Source organism: Prinia subflava, chromosome 1 (assembly GCF_021018805.1).
Source record: "Prinia subflava isolate CZ2003 ecotype Zambia chromosome 1, Cam_Psub_1.2, whole genome shotgun sequence".
Taxonomy (NCBI): domain Eukaryota; kingdom Metazoa; phylum Chordata; class Aves; order Passeriformes; family Cisticolidae; genus Prinia; species Prinia subflava.
The window spans coordinates 72,697,267-72,717,715 of NC_086247.1; the positions used below are offsets into that span (position 1 = coordinate 72,697,267).

General features: G+C 39.5%; 1 protein-coding gene across 1 annotated transcript; it reads right to left on the reverse strand.

Annotated features, from left to right (window-relative positions):
• Positions 1 to 613: 613 nt before the first annotated feature.
• Positions 614 to 11,776, reverse strand: LOC134551884 (carboxymethylenebutenolidase homolog). Its single transcript, XM_063399871.1, has 6 exons — positions 11,261 to 11,776; positions 7,624 to 7,837; positions 6,884 to 6,991; positions 4,881 to 5,023; positions 4,405 to 4,496; positions 614 to 2,726 (listed from the first exon to the last, which is right to left on the reverse strand). Exons 2-6 carry the CDS (start codon positions 7,827 to 7,829, stop codon positions 2,547 to 2,549), a joined length of 729 nt encoding a protein of 242 aa, XP_063255941.1. The 5' UTR covers positions 7,830 to 7,837; positions 11,261 to 11,776; the 3' UTR covers positions 614 to 2,546.
• Between the last annotated feature and the right edge of the window lie 8,673 nt (positions 11,777 to 20,449).

Sequence of the window (20,449 nt, forward strand, 5' to 3'; positions counted from 1 at the left end):
AGTCCTAATTCTTTGTCATGCACTACAAGCGAGTAGACAAGGCTTATTTACCGATACCCGAAGAACAAAAGAGTCTCAGTTCCAGAATTTTTTGGATGGTAAATAGCAGCAACTCACACTGATGATAAATGTATTGTACTGTACCTCACAGTGCACATTTTAATGTACAGCAGTGACCTTGGCTGTGTAATTTTGACAGTCCTTGAGTTTAAGAGACAACCATTTGTGTTGTGGATTTCAAGGTCCCCAATACAACTGAAAAGAAAAATTACTATGTTCACATACCTTAAAATGCCCTTATTTACACACACACACACACAAAATCCCTTCTTCTTCCACCTGAAAACTCACTGACTGCAAAGCAGAACTTCAGACTTGAGAAATAAGCAGCACAGAATCCCCTATTAGTTGAAGTTCATGGATGTAAATATTTTCCATCTGAAGAGGTCTCACAATATAATTTTTATGACTGTGGCTTACAATTTCCCAGAGATGGCTCACCATCTTCATCAGAGATGAAGGCAGCAAATAGTCTTAAGGGACAGTTCCCTTGCCAGGCAAGGCAAGGCAAGGCAAGGCAAGGCAAGGCAAGGCAAGGCAAGGCAAGGCAAGGCAAGGCAAGGCAAGGCAAGGCAAGGCAAGGCAAGGCAAGGCAAGGCAAGGCAAAGCAGCTGCTCCCAAGTCTGTGCTTTCACCACCAGGGCTGTATTCCATGAAGAGGCAAGGTTGTCCAAATTTCTTATGGCCCAGTGGGTATATTTCTTTATACAGCCACACAAAATGATTACATGTGGATCAGACTGTGTCTGGTCTCTGGGCAATAGAAAGTGCAAGGAAACAGGTACCAAAACATCAGCTCTTTTGCAAGCAAGACAGTGCTAGAGGAACTCCTGCTCATATCAGAAGGATTAATTATCAAAATCAGGATCTCACACACACAAAATTTACACCTTTTCTGTAATTAAACAAGACCAGCTACTGACATATTGAATAAGGATTCAAATATTTAAAGGCATTAATACAGCTGGGCATGGAACTGTGAGAGACTGAACACTGCTGGAACTAGAAATGGTAGCTATACTTGTTCTTTTGTATATTTTTCTGTATTTGTCCCTTTCTTCTTCTAATTCCCTCTTCCTGGAGCTTTGAATAATTTAAAATTAGGTGGGTTTGGAGTTTGATAAGTTGAATAGACAAGGTTAACACTTTGTGGGATGTTTTGCATTGACAAAATGCTGCTCTAGGCCTTTTGCCTGATTTTCTGATTTTCTGAGTTCTCTGATTTTCTGTAGTTGCCAGTGAAGGTTTCTTTTTTTTTTTTAAATTTTATTTTGGCCTCTTGAGAATATCTTGTTGATATTTCTCCCATGCATCTAACTCAGAGTACATAAAAAAAGTTTAAGCCCTTTTAAGAGGCTCATTGAGCAAGTATTGTTTAACATCCTCGGTCTGTTGAGGTGTGTGAACAACCAGCATGCTGTGACCATATAGTTACACTGATGGGATAATGTGTGAAACTGCCAGACTGCCTGATATCAAAGGGAAAGTCATATCAGTGTACCTAGCTGGCCTGAACTTATGGCAGCATTAACAAGGTGACAGGGTAAGAAACTGACAGATCTAGAAAATAAAAAGGGCCGTGGGTTCCTTAGAGAATCTCTGAGTAAACGCTGATTGCCAAGTCATTACCAAGGCAATGAAATTCAAAAAACTCACAAAGGCAGAGTGTACATGGGGATGCTTATTTTTGTTTATACATTATGTTGTTGGAAGGATATAAGGGTGATAAAGGGGAAGAACTTGAGAGAGCAACAAGGATGTAATATGAAGCAAAAAATATAATCAGGATTGCATGAGCCCTGTGCCTCACCAGCACAATTTCACCCAATTTCCCCACGACATCCAACCCACTGTTTCTGCAGTGTTCATGTCTGGGTTACTTCCACAGGAGGGACTGTTTATGTTTTTCCTTGATGCTGATGAAGGAATACTAGAAATACCCTTCTTAATATTGCCAAGGAGGGTGTAACTTAACAACATCATTTCTTCCTAACTCCTTAGTATAGCCAAGTGTTTGTTCCATGCATGGGGAAATTCTGCCCAGTACAGCTGAGAAAAATACTTAGTAGATAATAAAAGAAAATGTCTGTATGCAAACCCAGGGTACTTCCCATGTGAACACCTATGAACACCAATCATCATACCAAAATAAAGCCTGAAATTGCTCCAGTAAACTCATGATGAAGTCATGCTCACTAGCAAAGAAAAATGGATAAACACTATCATGACTATCAAGGTCATCAATGAAGCAAATAAAAAGCAAGAAAACTTAAAAAAACTTTTTAATGCCTAATTATCCTTTAGTCTGACTTTTATTTCACAATATTCTGTAAATATTGTCAAAAATAATTTAAAGCTATAAATTAAAATGTTCCTATTTTAGTTTATGACAACTTTCAAAATGAGACATTTTTCCCTTGACTGTTTTCTTCTCTCATACTAAGTCAATCACCGATCTTGAAGCTTAGCATTTCTTTCTGTTATTGTCAAACAAACATTTTGATCCAATCAATCATATCCCTTCTAGCTTCTTCAATATAAGGTTTATCATCAGGTTTCATATCTTCTGGCTTCAGTTGTGCAAACCCATGAACTTGCCCAGGATAAACTTTAATTTTATATGGAACTTTACAATATTGTTTCAGCTTGTCCTCCAATAAGAAGATCTGAAAAAAGAAAGCAAATTTTCCATTACATTATCCATTTCCATTACATTTTTTAAGTTTGCCAAATTTGCTGTTTCTCATAGAGAAAATGTCTCTTTGGGTGTAAGACTGAAACTCTTTTTTTAAATGTGGGTGAGTCTAAGAACTTCAACAGTTGCAGCAAATATGGTTTGGTAAATCTCATTGCCATAAAGGAACAGGCATGTTTCTCTTTAGACTCTCAGGCTTGTAACCTACACTTGAAGCTCTGATCTTGAGAGAATATATTCCATAAACCATAGTGGCTATCACTCCAAAACATTTTGATAGGCTTAGTTACAGAGTTTAAGAAAACATGGAGGGTTTTGGTTTTTGTTTGTTTTGGTTTTTTTTTTTAGTTTACAGAAAAACAAAAAGACATTGCTCTTGCACAATGTTTTGGTGATTAGTATGCAAAGTACTAATAATGTGTTCATGTACCCATATACATTTGCTGGCACAGTTTCTGCTTATTTCCAGTAAAAGTCAGAAAATAGATGAATGAACACTTATTTTGACCCACAAGTTTACTTCTACCCCTTGTGCATATTAGAGAAGGTATTGTAATTTATTTTATGGTTTTTGTTGTTTTGGTTTGTGGGGTTTTTTTACATGGAGCTCTTTTTTTCAGTACAGAAAATTCTATATTTGAAGGTTTGGTGGTGGTTTTTTTTGGTTTTTTTTAAACAGGAATTTTTACTTATACAATCTGCACAGAAAGAAAGCTTCAGGAGGAAATGGTGTGGTTTCAATGTGTAACACATGACAGAAAAAATGCATTTGCCAAAATTGTGCCCTTGGGAGAAAGACATGTTCACCATAAAATGAGGACAGAGAGTCATGGATTTGTTTTTCTCTGCAGAGTAGACACATATGAAGTATAGATTAATATGCTGACTAATGCATTTTGAAGTAAATATTAAATGACTTCTGCATTCCCAGAGCACACTGAGTTCTCCAGTCACACCCTACCCTAAAAAACAAGCTGTGCTAGAGGTGACATGGCATCCTTGTCACTGAAGAAAAAGAATTTATGCACAGAAGAGGGCACCAGCTTCCTACCCATGTAATTATCCAGCCTCTCACATATGCTTACAGTAGGGGTTATATCAGAACATAGATGGCAGCCAGGAGTCAAAACATTTGAGTCTACAAGTTGTTGTTGTCTCAGCTAAAATTCATGGCCTTTTGACACGGTTCAACTCTTCAACTCTCTTGACACAGTTAATTTTGTGTTCTTGTGGCAAAAGCAGTTAGTTATTGGGCCCATCATCAGAAAGTTCAGTTACTAAGATGAAACTACTTTTTTTTCTTTTTTCCATTCAGTGTCCAAATTCAGTGGTTTAGCTTCCTGATTTCTCACCCATAGCAGTAGTATCCAAGCTTTTGAGATGCTTGGCTCATACCAAGTTGGATATCCCCGCCCAGTTTCACATTCTGCTTATCTAGCCACTCAAAGACTGATGGCTATTCTTTACTATATTTCTTACCTCAAAAAAGAAGCTTTGAATAACCTAAACAAGATAGGGGGGAAGTTGAAATATAAACAGAACCATACAACCTGTCTAATTTTTTTTATTTGAAAATGGTTTCTAACAAGGATATCTATGAATAATAAAGGAACTATGTGAAAAGAAGTCTTTCCAGAAAAACAACTTACCTGATCCAAAGAAATAGTGTGGTCTTTCTCACCAAAAATGAAAAACGTGGGATTTAGTAAATTGTATCTTTCTTCAGAGTCTCTAATTATTCCTATAATGTTTTGAGAAACAATCGATTAGTGAGGTTAGCATTCCTGTGAGATAAATGGCAAATTAAAAGAGAACATTTTTATTTAAGTTTACTCATTAGGTATATTACTTAGATCAGGACAGTGGCTATTTGTATGGAGAATAAGCATTTGGAAAGCATATTTTTCTCTGCTCTCCTAAAACAAGGAATGATTTTTTTTGTTGTTGGTTACAGTATCCTTAATATTTTTATACCAATATAGCTTATTGCTGAAATAACCATGATCAAAATCTCAACTCACCTTTGAGCTGAGTATTTGTGGAAATTGTTACAAAGCAATAAGTAGAATTAGAAGCTATGCATAGTCATGTGAACCCAAGTAAGTTTTCATGTGTTCTACACTACCATAGAGGGACACCCCAGCGGTTAATTGAGGGTTTTTCAGCATCAAGTGATGTACTGCCATTCCACCCCAGGAAAACCCAACGATACCAATCTTCTTTGCACCGCATTGTTCCTTTAGATACTTCAAGACAACATCAGCTTCCCTAAGACATATAAAGAAAAGTAAACTAAGGAATCTATTGCAGAACCAATACTTGACAATTTAAGAAGTTAATCAAAAGACATACACAGTATTTTTTTCTGTGTCTGCACCTTCAATCATTTAAAACAGAGATTACTTTAAAAAGCACATTTCAGGCTAGAGCAGTGGCTTCTGTTATTAAATGAGAGTTAACATCTCTGGTCCTAGTTTAGGGAACTACAGGTGTAGGCACTTAAATACTTACCTGAATTATCACCTGCTCCTTTGTTTTCAAAATTAGTAAATTTTTATTTGAATCACTCTGTCTAGGACAGGACAACTAAAGACAAGACATATCTGCACGTAGAACAACATCTTGCATTATGGACTGTAGGAAAAGATAAGCTTCACTGTACTATCTCTACAGACCTCACACATTTAGATAAAGATTTTTCCTATGTCATTCCTGTTACACAAGTTAATACTAAAATATCTTACCAAGCCCATGTGCAAGAATGTTATGCTAAAGAAGCAATTACTCGCATTAAATTGTCAGTAACTACAATGTTTAAAAAACTAACTTTTGCATGAGATGCAATTAAAAAAAAATTTTTTTTTGCAGATAAATACAAGTAAATATTTTTTAAATTGCTGACTTCTGATGTCTCAATAATTTTATCTTCTTCATTACCTACAAAGTTTTAAATTGAGTTTAAATGCAAAGTTCATGAACTATTGACTATATTTTCAAACATTAGGTGGAGTTGTATGGTCATTCCGGTGTGGTTAGGCTGACCAAAAAAAAACAACCAGTATGACAGTGACATGAAGAGGACACTGGGCTGTGGCCATCCTCTTCTAGGTTTGTTTTTTTTTGAAAAGCATTAAGAAAGTCATGGATTCCATGTTGGATTTCATGTTCTCTGAAAGAGCAATGGATCTGAACTGGAATGTTCACCTACAAGTAAACCCTTAGAAGACTGAAAAAGCATGTCCTGAGATCCTAATTTTTTAAGACAGTGCCAAAATATCTGCTCCTCTTCAGAGTAAGATTTTTTTATAGTCGTTATTTATTTGTCTTTTAAAAAAAATTGGTCACAGCTGGTGGAATTATATGGTCAAAAGCTTTGCTGAGAGACATTGAAGATAGTCTGTGGCTGCTGACTGTCTGGACAGGGTCAGAAGAATACTTGTGGCCTGCAGGATGGTAGCTGAGTAATGGGGTGTCATTGCCTCACTGTCATCTGAAGTTTTCATCTGTGGTGAGAGATGCTGAAGAAACAGCAATGCCTGCCATAATTCAGGGAAGCCTTTTCACAGGCTCTGTTAGGTCATACAGGTAATGATCCCTCTATTTCACACTGAAAAAATAATACAGCGGATCAGATGTATCTTAGGTTTTGGTCAGTCTAGCAAATTTTTATGCAGTGCTGCTCAGGAGAATCTCATCAGTACCTATCACAATCTGCAAGGCAGAAAGCAAGATGGGTACGTGACAACTGGCAGATAACATCTGCAGTTGCAGAAGAATTTTCCTCTTTATCTTGAGGAACTGGGCGCAGAATCAGCACTTGTGGGTGACAATGGTGGGCATTTTGTAGCCTGTGAAACATTGTGATCCTGTGTGGCCAGTATAACCTAGTCAGAAAAAGGCTCAGGGAAACAAGGTGGGGACAATAAGCAGAGTGATGGGCAGAGCAGATGATCCTTTTCAAATCTCAGCCAAGACAGTGCCCAGGACCACAGAAGAATCATTCAGAATAAGAAACTGCAGTTGTGCAGCCATCTTACCCTGCTGTGAGGTGCCATTTCTAACATTTCATAAAAATTCTCCTTTTTTGCTGGATACTTTTAGCAGTTCAAGTACAAATACATATCTTACTTGTCTACTTTCATAGGATCATGATTTTTCAACCAGTCAGGAAAGTCAGCCCAGTGATCAGTAGATGTCCAGGGTTTTGTCCCCTTGAAGAAGTCTGGGCAGATGGTTCTGTGTGAGATACAGAATTCAGTCAAGTTTAATTGAATCTGTGGATGTCTAAATGTCTTCTAGTATCTTCTACCCCAGAGTACACATCTACATGATCACTGTCTGAATCATGTTTTACTCATCCGATTCTGGCAATCAGCTAGCTAAAAGTATACATCTTTGTATGGAAGAAAAGAAGAGACATAAATAAATGCTCATTGTTTCATGAGACAGACATTAAATACAAAAATAAAATGATTAAACAAACCTACTGATTCTATATAAACACAAATATACCTCTTTGCTGTTACAAGCTAAAGCAAATGTTCAAAAGGCTTGGTTCTGAAAAGCTTATACCACTTAAAATAGATACCAGTGTTTCTATTTGGATCACCCATGCTGCTTCATAAGCACAAACACAGGCACTTCAAGACTCCTTGTGCCTTTGTGCTGAGGTAGCCATTTAACCTGGGTCAGTTTTAGTAGATTTGGTGGCTCCATGGAAATATTTTGTCTATTTTCTGTTTTATTTGCTCAGACTGAAATTGTGTGACTACCGTATGTGTATCGGAAACTTCATATGCTATGCCTAGCTTTGGGCCTGATGAGCTATCAGTGCATTTAAAGGGAAGATAGAAAGGAAAATTGCTTACATATATCCATGACCTGCCATCAAATCCACTATGTATCTCATATCTGGGAAGCGCCATCCAAATAGATCATGAACCACAATCACAGCTTTGTCCGTGGAAAAAGATGGTCCACAAACATATGCCTTAATGTGCTCAATTTCTACTTCGTGTCCAAGGCACCCATAGTGAGACCTTTCTCCAGTATTATATAGAAAAGGATGAGCCATTTGAAAACCTAAAAAAAAAAAAAAAAAAAAAAAAAAGTAAATGAAGAATAAGAAAAAGATAGCAAGAATGTAAAAAAAATTATTTAGGCCAAAAAGGCAAATATGATCTTCTGAATAACATTGACATCCTTGTATGAAAAGAGAAAGTAGAAAAAAGCAAAAGCAATGTTCTAGTTCAGAATGCCTCTTTGTCTCTTATGTTATTAAGCTGAAAATAAAGAGAAATACCAAAATCAAAGTTATCAAGTTACAAACAACCTGCTAATGTAAGTCTTGACACTCATGTCACATTTGTTTCACTGCCACGTGGCTCTGTCAGCACTGGTGTGAAGCACTGTGGCTTTCGATGTCCCTCTCTCCTGAGGCATGGGACCATCATGCATGTCTTCATGGGGAATCCTGTGCTGGTTTCTCTGAACTATTGGCAAGGACCACAGCACTCAATGCTGCATTGAAGTGTAGCATTCAGTGCTTGTCTTGGTGCTGGTGCCTTGTAGCTCATCTGTGTTTTCTGTAGCAGCATCATAGCTCTTCTGAGAGTAGTACTGGGCGCAGTTAGTGAAGAGCTGCAATAAAGATTTGTAAACTAGACTCCTATGCTGTGTGCCCCTATGCCCTTGAAAGGGATTGCAAGAAAACAAGCTTATGTGCAAGCCTCATTCAGAATATTTGAGAGTATGTGGTTTTGTTCCTTCTCCAAAAGTAGCAATTAGAGACAATGAGCCAGTAGATGTGCTAGACAGATTAATGGCAAAAGTTGTTCTGACTCTCTGTGTCAGGAGCTTGGAATGGACTCTGTGCAAAAAGTAGATTGTGATCCTGTAATTAAAAGTGGTGTTACAATGCATCCATACACGGAATCCAATTAAGTCTGCAGGGGCAGTGATAATAGTAGCATTTCCTAGTCCTGTACTGACTTTGAAACTGTCCTTGGGTGTGCAGTACACAGGCACATACACTATGACTGTCTCCACTTTATCATTTCTACATCAACCTATTATTTTATTTTGAGTTGTAACATGTACTTCATAAAACTATCTAAAAGCAGCAAGTTCCTATAAAAATGCATGCCTTCCTCAGCCCTCCACTGACTAGAGCAGCAGAGGCCTACATTTCAAAGAGTAATGGGAAATTCTGCCTAGGCAATACGGACACAATTGGAAGCACGGTACTGACAGTCTGAAGAACAGAGAGCTGATGCCACAAAAACTCACCACCTGCATATGCCCTACACAACACTTCCCCATTTGCATGATTCACTCTGGCTCAGTAAAAGAATCCATATTTTATATGCATTTAGACTGCTTTATATCCAAGATAATCCAAACTCTATATGGGTTTAAACTGCTCTATACCCAAGATAATCAACCTCTCCAATGCATAGAACAGAGACACTGTTCTTCCCCATCCTCTCCCAACCCTGGGGCTGCTGTCACCACATCTGGTAGGGCCACCACTGAGCAAATACACTTGGTTACAACCACAACCCTGGCTGATAATGGTGTAGACATACAGGAACTGGGCAGACATGGCTTTACTGCTGTAATGAAGCTCATTCAGATAAATCCATGAGATGGATGATCTCTCATCATCAGTAATCCCCTGTGCTGATAACAGAGAATTGATTACATGTGTTAATTTTTATCCCACCTTTCTCAGCATCTGTCAGGCTTGATTCGAGAAAGAATGAAGTAGCCTGATGTTCAGGATTAGATCTCCATTGTTTTGGTATTGTATGAAAGTGGAAGGTGTGACACATGGGAGATAATCTCCTGGTTTAAGACCCCCATAATGCTTGAAATGCCTGAAAATGCTTGAGAGAGGTCTATTCATACAAAAGTGCTTCCTACCTCTCTTTTTAAAAACCTAAGATGAATGAGCTTGTTGAAGAACAGGAGGCTGCCTGGAGAAACCACAGGCACTCCCAAAGATAGCTCACACTGCTGCCTTCTGAGATGGCAGCCAAAGTCTTACTCCACTGTGGTATTTTGTTCTGAAGGGCACAACCTATGGTGTCCCCTTCACGGAAGTGTTCTTTAGGAGGCATTAAGCTGTGCAATAGTTGTGAACCAGCCTCCTCCCTATCCACTGGTTGCTTCCCAGAAACCATTTGTTTGGCCTGTGCTGACTGAGGCCGAGCCAGCTGGCTCCTTTCCAGGCACCAGGCAGCGCAGAGTGTTAGTAAATAGCCAGCCACACCTGAGCTGCTTAGAAGTTTGATGGGATCCTATTCAGTCAGAAGCTCTATTTGCTCCCTCCTGCTTTGTCCTACGCAATGCAGTGTGGCAAAGCAACACGCCGGGATATTTCCTACTTTTCCAGTCTCACCTCATTCCCTCTTCCCACCAATTTCAGCCACTACACTTTTCCTTTTCCTGCTTTCCCCATGGCACAGTTCCAAGCAGGCAGCATCTCGCCTTTATGTCCCGCTCATCACTGCGCTGCAGCACAGAGGAGATGCAGGGCCTGCTGCAAACAGGGGGAAAAGCTCCTGCTGCTAATGGGAAAAGCCACAGATATTGATGAATCCTGTGTCATCCTACTGCTCCTTAAGAGAAAGCCTTCCTAAAGCTTCTTCTCTCCAGTGGTCCTGCTCCTCCTTGGGTGTCTCAGTGTCATTCAGCTTTTATGCAAGTTACATAGAAACTGAGGAGAGTTATTTACACAATGCAAAGATGGGCTCCACCAAAGGTAGGACAGACCCAAACTACTGCATTTCTAGGAGCAACAATATAACACAGTTATATTCTGCTGAGTCTTAGTTTTCATTAGGAAAAAACAAATCTCTACTTGGAAAGTGAGGTTAAAAATATTTTTTTTTAAATAATCAGGTTAAACAGAGGCAAAGATCCTGTTAAGGACAATCGTCACTTCCCAGAAAGTGAGTAGGAGCACGTGATCTCCAAGTGCTGTGCTGTTTGGCAGAACCTTGGACTACTGGTGCCAAGATGTGACATCTCTGCCCTTTTCCTGGGTCGAGTGCTAACATTTTAAGCTACAGCAGCATTTCATTTCAATGCTAAGGGCTCAGTGGACCAAACAAAGACAAGAATGGAAATTCATTACCATAACGGTGAAAAAAAATATTATGGTCCTTTAATGTGAATTTGCTACTTGATGAACATAAATTATCAGTGTCCTCAGAACTATTGCTGTACCACAGCTTGTAGCAAAGACTCAAAATTAAATTTAGTCTTTCCCAAATTTTGTATTTCCCGAAGTTGACAGCCTCTATCTTCATCTTATCTGCCCCTTGACACTTGTCTTTGTGAAATTTTTTACTGAAACCAAAATAATAGTCTTTTATGCCTTTTCAAAGAGCTATATTTACTTGCTTAGCAATTTCAGATTTTCCCTTTCAGCACAGGTAAAAGTAGTTATCCTTTTCTGCTGTCAACTCAGTCTGCATGGACCAGTTTGCCCTCACATACCTGGAGTGCAGGATCCTGTTTCAGCTTCTTTCTTTTGCTCAGAGAGATTTCTCTAAACAGAAAAAGAAAACCAGTTCTTGCTGACAGTTTTGCTCCTGGTGCTGCCCATCCAGTTTTCAGGTGCTCTTCAACTCTTCTGCAGATTTTGGGATTGGGAAGTGAGGAGGAGAGGCTTCACTCAAGAGTCATCCCAAACGGAAGGGGTGGGGACAGATCATGCAGACAGGCAGTGTGCAGCAGGCTCTACATCAGTTGCCTTTACTCCACCTTTCATTTATTTATTACCTGAGGAGTTTAGAAGGAAAGATGCAGCCAAACACTGTACTACACTATGATGCGTGTAATGCAGACATTTAAGACACTGCAGAGGCTTTAGACTATTTATAACTGAGATATTTAGCATCAGTGGTGTGATTGCTGATGCATTTTCTTGAAGAATTTTCTTGACTATAATAAATGTTATGAATGAAACTTGAGGCGAATTAAGATGAATCTGTCCTGGCAAATTTGCAGCTTAAAAATTTTACTATGTCTCCCTAGCACACACAAACGTGTTACAACCACACCCATAAGTATTCTCAACAAGTTGAAAAGTGTTCCAGGTTATTTGTGATTAGACTTGCATTTGCCAGGCAAGAAAGCCTTGAGTCTGTTGTGGCTGATTGAAATTTTCCATTCCTGTTTCCACAATGGCACTGTATGTAAGGAACATTAACTTAGCCCTCGGTCTGACATGCACTCATTTTCTCTGTGAGTGCACATGGTCTGGGTGAGTGTCATGTTGGAGGGTGGGGGGGTATGCAAACGAGAAAGACAAAAGAGCTCAAAGGAAATTATAATGTAATTTCAAGACAAAGATCAGTAAAGAAATTTTTATTCTTGATGTATATGATAAACAAGTTCCCCAGTCACCCACTAGATGCTCAGGAGTACTCTGTGAGGTAGGGACCATAATCTGAGGACTGTGTTAAACAGGTGATAGATGGACTTGATAGATGGACTCAGTTCACCAAACTTCAGACAATTGCAATGATGCTATCTTCATGTCAGCAAGGTGTCTACACTCCCACAGTGTCATCAATTTTTAGAGTATGTTTCACACTTCATGGGTGTCTTTTTCTGAATGAAAATAGGCAGTCCCCTAGGTGACCCAAGTAGTGCAATAAGATTGCTGTGCTGAATGCATAATAACCCAGGCACAGTGAGTCCTACCTCCCTGTGCTATGGGAGCTGCACAACTCAAAATTAAGGTTTGTCATGACCAGAAAGAGGGTGTTTGTCCTGTTACACCTGTCAGGAGGTTTGCACATCAGGGTTGTACAAGAAACCATTAAAAAGATTGCTTGTGTTGCAAGGGAGGGAGTCAGGAGACTTGACTGAAAAGATCCGGTTTGTACTTTGATATTAATGGCATCTTGCTTGACCTTGTGTAATCCCACCCATGTGGGTATCTTGTATTCAGATCCACAAGACTGAAGTATTGTCTTCCTACCTTACCCCCACGGAACGTGGATTCATCCAAGCTGCAATCCCCTGGAACAGGCCGAGCCAGCAGAAGCGAATATCTGATCCCCACACACATGACTGTAAACCCTGTCTTGGTGCCCAGCCTTGTGGGTGGTTAGGGCAAAAGGAGAGCAAAGGACTCACTCTGCTCTAATGGAAGCCTTTGCCTGCACACAGTGTTTATGTTTGACCTGCAAACCCTCTATCATTCAGATCTCCCATGCTTGCTGAGACTTTTTCCTTATAAGATACAATCACCTCTGTAATGGACTCAGGATTATGGAGATCGTTGCATCCATGAACTTCCTACAGTCTCAAGGAACTTATACATTTACATTTTTATATGTGCTGTAAGCATTTCTATTTTAAGGGTTAAAAAAAAAAAAAAAAAAAAGGAAGGCAGATAGGAGCTGGAATGAGCACAAGATTTACTTGTTCAAACACACAGTGGTGGAATTTCTCATTCCAGAGATACACAGCTGGTTTTTGGCTGGTTTGACTTCTTTTGCTCCTTAAGGCTTGCACCAATACTTCTCCAGCTGCCCCTCCTGGTTTTATAGAAATGGACATAGACTAAAGCCCAAAAGTTAATCATCACAGCTGTTGGCTGCAATTTTAGTTGTATGTCAATAAAAGAAACAAGATCCTAGGACACAGAAACCTGCTGCCCTGAGGCAAAATAGAAAGGTATTCTCTCCCAGATGACTACTGATATCTAAAAACCCAGAAAGGCAGGTACTCTAGTGGCATCTAGTGCAGAAGGGAAACACTCAGATGGAGAAACCAATGAGCAGGCTTAAACATGCCCAGTCTACAGTCACCCCATACAGTATTTGGAGGCTGCTGGTAACAACAGACTCACCAGAAAGTTGAAATCATTACAACTATTTTATTTATGTTGTGAAAAAACCTGTACAAAGGATCTCTGTTGAGTGACAGGACTGCAGCCTAGAAGCTGCAGACAAGGCAAGAGGGAGAGCAGGGCTCCCCTCTCCCCTTACACAGCAACAGCAGCCTTGTTCAGCCGAGCTACCTTGTGAGGAGCCGGTGAGGAGGCTCCTGGGGAGGACCACAGCAGAGGCACAGTGGGATGGAGTGAGAATGCAGCTCTATGGAGCCAGCTCTAATGCCACTGGGCACTCTGTACCCAACTGTATCTGCCTTCAGAGCAAGAGGAATCCTTTGGGATTTGGTTTTCTTCAAGAGGGGGGCATAGCTATTCCTTCTAATAAAACTTCACTGAAAAGACAGCCTTACTACTGAGCTTGTAATTTGGAGCTTGGTTTGATGAGGGGGTTTTTTTCTGCATGTTAACCGGATTCCTTTCCTTCCATCCAGTAAAATGGTTCATATCTAAAGTTATCTACTGAGTCATCACTTGGGAGGAAAGAAATATATTTTAACAAATCTGATTTAATACTACAGGTTTCTGTCTTGGGTGTCCAGTCAGGGTTTGAATGAAGACTCTTGGGAATCAGGCCAGCTCTTCTTATTGCAAATCAAGGCTTGGCAGGAGGTTTACATGTACAGATACTCTCTTTATCATCAGTGAGAACTAGTCTTACACTTACAATTTTGTTCTTTACCATTTACCTAGCACAGTACTCTGGAGCTGGCAGCTGCCTTTGCCTGGAGCATTACAAAAATTCTCCAAAGAATCCTTTGATTTGATTAGTAGTGAGCCATATCCCCACTCTTTCCCATGCTCTCCCATGTGTCTAAGAAGAAAGGCTCCGAAGTCTGTCCTCTGTGGGAGTGAGTGACCTTATCTGCTTCATCTGGTGCACAGTTGACAGGCATGACCATGTTCCCTGTGCTGATCAGAGCACCCGCTGCTCCTCGCAGGGCACCAGGACCAGGGTGATTGCTGCTTCTTTGCCATAAATCTTCGCATCTCTCACCACACTTCCACTCCCTTGTGATTTTATTTGCTGCTAAAAAATAATAGGCTCAATCTGTCATCATTTGGCCACCTCCCCATTGCATCCACTCCTTCTTCCTTCTGTTCCACTCTGTTCCATTTGCGTAAGTTATTTGAAGCCACTGGTTTCAATTGGTTTCTGGTTATCCCTTTTAATGTTCCAGGGTTTTTCTGGGGTAGGCTAGGGTCAGCTCTCAGAGCATACAAGTACTTGTCTACCTAAAATCAGTATTATGACTTTCACCACAGGGGCAGAAGGATGATCTGCAGATTATAGCTTTCCACAGGTATGTTGCTAGTTTGCAATGTAAAACTGATTGACCCAACAGTTTCTGGGTTTCATATGCCTGTCTTGGATTAATTTTTACTTAAAAATAAATTGTGAATATTTATTCTCAAATTTTCTATTTTTCCTGAAAGAGTTTGTGGGATTGCAGAGGGTGTGGTTTGTGAACTTTATAGAAATCAGGTGGAGTACTTTAATTATGCTGAGCAATAGCAGGAAATCTATTCTAATGTTGTGGGTGACATGCAAAGAGGGATATTAAAATTATTTACCACTGTCCAGGTGTTTCTAGGCTATTCAGTAGCTCTTTATTAAGGAACACTTTCAATGGCATTTCAGTACAAGGTAGATATTCCAAATAATAATGAATATTGATAATAGTATATAGAGAAAATAATACACTCTGGAAAAATGGCTCAAAAACAGGTATCCCAGATCAAAGATGATGTCTGTTTTTCACTGAACTCTATAAATCCAGATATGAGCAAGACAATATGATTAAGAGTACATGGATAATTGCATGGATTAAGAGCTGATTTCATTCTCTAAAAAAACTAAACATCTATTTTGTGCATGATTTAAGAATATGTAGTCTTTTTCTTACCAAATATTTTATCTTCTCCTCTAAAATGACAAAAATTTGAAACCCAGTAATTACTAAAAACACTTCTTTTTTTTCAGCTATCCACCACTCAGAGTATTACTTGCAATGGTGAATTAATTCCATGTCTTAAGCCATTGAAACTGAATTTTGCATGCAGAATTTGTACCATAAAATGTTGATTATATTTATGATATATATTTGGTGAGTTTTATTTCAGGGCATAGGTTCTTTTACCTTTTTTTTCCCTATTCCTTTATTTGGTATGTGTTGTCTCATACAAAACTCATCTAATGCTCATTTTGTTTCAGAAACTTTCTGGGACTAATCAGCTGGAAGGGAGTGATTTTTTTTCCATGTAATTGAGGCCATATTTGCATGGATATGTAAATACTATTTCAGTCTTCAGTACAAATCAGCTATCCTGGACAAAAAAGCTGCACCTTGTGCCCACAGAATTTATCCTAATTTTCAGAAGAAGCAACTTCCATGTGTAGAAATCTGGCTTCTCCTCTGTAAACTCCCACTGTGCACTTGATCAGTTTCATTTGGCTGAGATTTTCCAAGACATCCTTTCCAAAGCTAAGAGGACCCCAACATTTCCATCTGCATATGATCCCCCACATGTTATGCATCTTTCAGATAAACCTTTAGGGTTTTTCTTCCTAACTGGAGAAAGGGAAAGAGTCAGGAACACTAATTGTTCAACAATCAGTGATAGCTACTGAATATCTGAACACTGAATATTGAACAAATCTGGCAAAAATTACTATACTAATCAGTGTTTTAAACTCCATAACTTTAAACAGACTGCCAGGAAAAAAACTTTTACCCATGTTTGCTAGACTTTAAAAGTCCTGTTTTGCAAATATGTCTATGCATTAGTAATCTTGGAATGTATCCAGACAGCTTTGGACTGTATCCCACAAAGTAATACAGACGCCCAAGTGCAACATCAAAGCAACAAGTTTAAGGAAAGTATATATAAGAGCTTCTAATTATATAACAAGATAATTACCATACATAATTCAGAGCAATCAAGTGGCTTTATTAAATATGTTTGCAGAGAGCACCTGTCTCACCCTTTTTCTAAAATGAGATAATGAACTTTGGCTGAGCAGAAAAAAAAGTACATTTAGTGTAATCCTGCAAATGGTTGAGGCTGTGCTGGGACTATTCTAAGTCTATGGCAGTTAAACAAAATGAGTATCTAAGACTCCCTGAGGTGCTGTAAACACATAATGGAGCATCTCAGAAGACAAAAGGGGTCCAGGCAGGAAAGGGGGCCAGCCCCCCGTGTGAATCCTGACCTGCAGAGTCCAGTGCAGGCACAGGAAGACACACAGGCAATGTGCATCTCATGTGGAGGGCAGCACTCGGGCCAGGTAGGACAACCAGAGCGCAGTCACTGCCCACCCTGGCTCAGCTGCTCATGGCATCAAACATCATGGTGTGCAAGAGGTTCTCTTCCTCTGCTCACCCAGACAGTTCATGGTTTGCTAGCGCTGTGTGTGCCGAAGCAGGAGTGCCAAGAGTGAACTCCCAGGCTTGCTCTTCCACAGCTTGGTGGTGAACTAGTGAGTTTCAAACTGGATGCTACAGCTAGTAGAAAACATGAGCTTAAGCAGGAAATTCAAGGCCTGATCAGATTTGCTCTAAATAGCTGATATTAGCACTTCCAGACTTCAAAATTTCCAGCATGCTACTTCCTTCTGATCTGATATTGGATCTCAGATTCCTGATAGACCCACAATGAGATTGCAGAGAGCTAAGGTGTTATAGACCATGAGAGGAAAAAGTTTAGGCCCACCTCATTCAGTCCTTTACAAGGTTCATCTCTAAGGTGCTTTGATTTTCCCTTTGTTCCCTGAAAGCTGCAGAGATGATAGCCTGTCTTTACTTGACACGGCAGGTAGCATAAGGCAGATTCCTTCCAAAGACCTGCCTTGAACTACAGCTTAGACCTCAGGACAAGCTCAGGTGTTCATTACAGCCTGTTCTCCTGGTTCAGGGGGAAAAACCAATCCAAACCCTAAGCCTCAAGCTAAAATCAAATCCACAGTCACCTGCCTCTTCAAAGGGACCATCAGGCTGCATACAACTTATTAACTTCTCCATAACTCATGGCTTGTTTGCAGGTTTGCCTGGGGAGGTGACATCCACTTTTTTTGAGTGAAATCACCACTTGCCTCTACCAAGCTAGGCCCCAGTGAGTTTCTTTTCTTTGTATGCAAACCTTTTTCATATGTCCAGATACAAAAAGCTAACAAGTTCTGCAGGATGTGGATCAGCTTCTGGCTTGTTATCTGGATAGAGAGGGAAGGCAAAAAGGGAAATTAGTCATCTTCTCTGCAGAAGGAATTCATAGTGTGTCTCTACCATTACATACTGTTTCTCATGAGTGACAGACTGACATTCATGGGAAGCATTTGTCTGAATGTTCATAAAAAAGATAAAACTCAGATATAAAGCAGGTGGGAGTAATGTTGTGAGAGGAAGTCTTGGGCAGGCTGGTTCTGAAAGAAGGACCCAGGATTTCCTACCTAAGACATATGCCTTCAATGTGAAGGTATAAGTGACCTGAAGATTTAACATAAATATGCTGGGTCAGAGAACTGTCCTCAAGCTACTGCTCCACCATTCTCATTTGTGCAGAAACTGCCATACCCATATGGCAGTTTCTTCACTCCTGTCTTCTCTGCCTTGGTACAAACACTTCTGTTTTTATGTGAGCCAGAACCAGAAACCTAATTCCTCTTGTTCCAGTCAGATACCAGTGTACTGTCAGCTATTCTATCACTCCCTCTCTGGTTTTAAGCAGAAATTGTTGCCTGCTGAAGATATCTTCCCCAGAAATTTCTTCAAAAGTGTTACCAAAACTGAATTTAGAATATACAGATTTCTCTGATGATGCGTATTTATCCTAAAATAATCACATCTAGGTAAATTCAATTCCTCAAGAGTTAAACCCTATGATTTAGTTGAGCACAACCATTGCTGTATGTTATTCAACAATCATAAGTTCTTTCCTGTGAGAAAAGACAAAAATGCCAATATTTTCAAACGTAAACCTCTGAGAGCTAAATGAATTTCTGAGGACAATTACATATGTGAATTGAGAGCAAATAGTAAGCATGGCCTGACTCAGAAGAACAGCAATGAAACTACACACTCCTCAACGACCTTGTGAATTATGTAAACAGAAAATCAGAAATTAAACAACAGGCATTCTTGGCAGGGTAATTAAGGATTTTGGTTACCATGAAAGATGCTGTTATAATAAAGGTTTGTTAAGAGACCTATTTTTGTTTCCTGCTTTGATGGGATAGAAAGATTTTGTGAAGTTTGGGAAACAACTGGCTTCCCTAAATGCAATCTAGATCCTGCATGCTTCACCTGGGTACACTTCAAAGTAATTTTTGCTGTGTTTATGTTCATCTTTCAGGCAGCTGAACTACTGGCTGTTGTGTTGATTACTCCTGGAAACCTCCCAGAGAATTTGCAAACTTCTTTAAAAGTTGTTAGGAACTGTTATTCTTTAGGTATGGTATCTTTTCAAGGAATTCTTCTTTCAGGGCTCTTCTAACAGCAGCTGAAAATCAACAACTATAACCTCCTCATCACACTTGTAACTTTCTCTACTCTTCTACTAAAAGACTCTCCATTAAATGGCTCTCTGTTTATCTTATATGCAAATTTTACATTAAAGAAAATATATTTTGATTTTTATTGTGAAAGCAAGAAATATAAGGGGTTTTCCAGTTTGTTATCTCCAGATTTAAAAAAACAAAACATGACTGAGATGCTGAAGAATAAACCATGTTCAAGTCAAACTCAGAAGAGCCAAGTCAGTCCAGGTCCCAGCTCTACAACGTACAGCACTTGCTTAAGGTCCCAGTGATTTTATTCCCTGGGTTCAAGGGGGAGCTTTGATTTGCTTGTGAGCACAGCGCCAAACATATGTGGCAAATTTCTAAGTACAATGGATCCAGGTGAGTGAGAACTTTCAGCTTTCAACTTTCATTAAAATATAGTCATATTAAATAAATGAAATGAGTAAGCAAAGAATCTTATTAAGTACCTGTGATTATATATGATACTAAAGCATAGGACATTATTGCTCTGCGTGTTATAAATATGGGTTTTCAAAAACAAAAAGTGATCTTTCATGTCTTCCTTCTCATGTGGCTTCAAGAGAATCTAAATCCACACCTTTTCTTGGTTGCAATTGCTGCTCTGGAATTGATTCCACATCTAAAATCTACAAGCCAATCTGAAGCATGCTGCAGGTCTAAGAATATTTCAGATATAATCATTAAAGATGTGTTAACACAGCTAAAGAGTATTTAACATAAGTACACACTTTCAACCCCAAGTTTTGGACTACAGTAAGAAAATCTGTAGTAGAAAATCAATCACAAGCACTTCTTGCTGTACAGATTTCTGACTCGCCTACATTCACATATCCTTGTTGCTCAGATGAATTGAAGAGTTCTGGGTCACCTCTCTTGGCCTCTTGGACTTTCTCCTGTGTTTGCAAGATGCAGGCTACTGGTGAGAACACATCATTTCACACAGGCACACTCCCTGTAGGGCTGGGCTGACGTGCTGCTGGACTAGCTTCCATCCTTTGTGTCCAGACTCACACAACAGGCTCCTTCCACAAGAACATTTGGTGTGTAAGTGCTGAAGCATTCCTGTGCCCCTTCCTGCCCTCTGTCCCCTTCCTGGTGGAGAGCTAAAGCATATGTCTGTCCTCTTGGCATCAGACTGCTTAATACTGTAGACAGGACATTGCAGCAGTTAGCAGTTTGCATAGAATTTCCCAGATTTAGACCAAAAATTCACTGAATGTCATTGGGGTGACAGTTACCC

Coding starts and splice junctions, on each gene's coding strand:
- LOC134551884 (XM_063399871.1), bottom strand. CDS start 7,829: ATGGCTCATCCTTTTCTATATAATACTGGAGAAAGGTCTCACTATGGG. Junction 5,024..6,883: donor GATCCTATGAAAGTAGACAA/GTAAGATATGTA, acceptor TATATGTCTTAG/GGAAGCTGATGTTGTCTTGA. Junction 2,727..4,404: donor ACACTATTTCTTTGGATCAG/GTAAGTTGTTTT, acceptor TTCTTTTTTCAG/ATCTTCTTATTGGAGGACAA.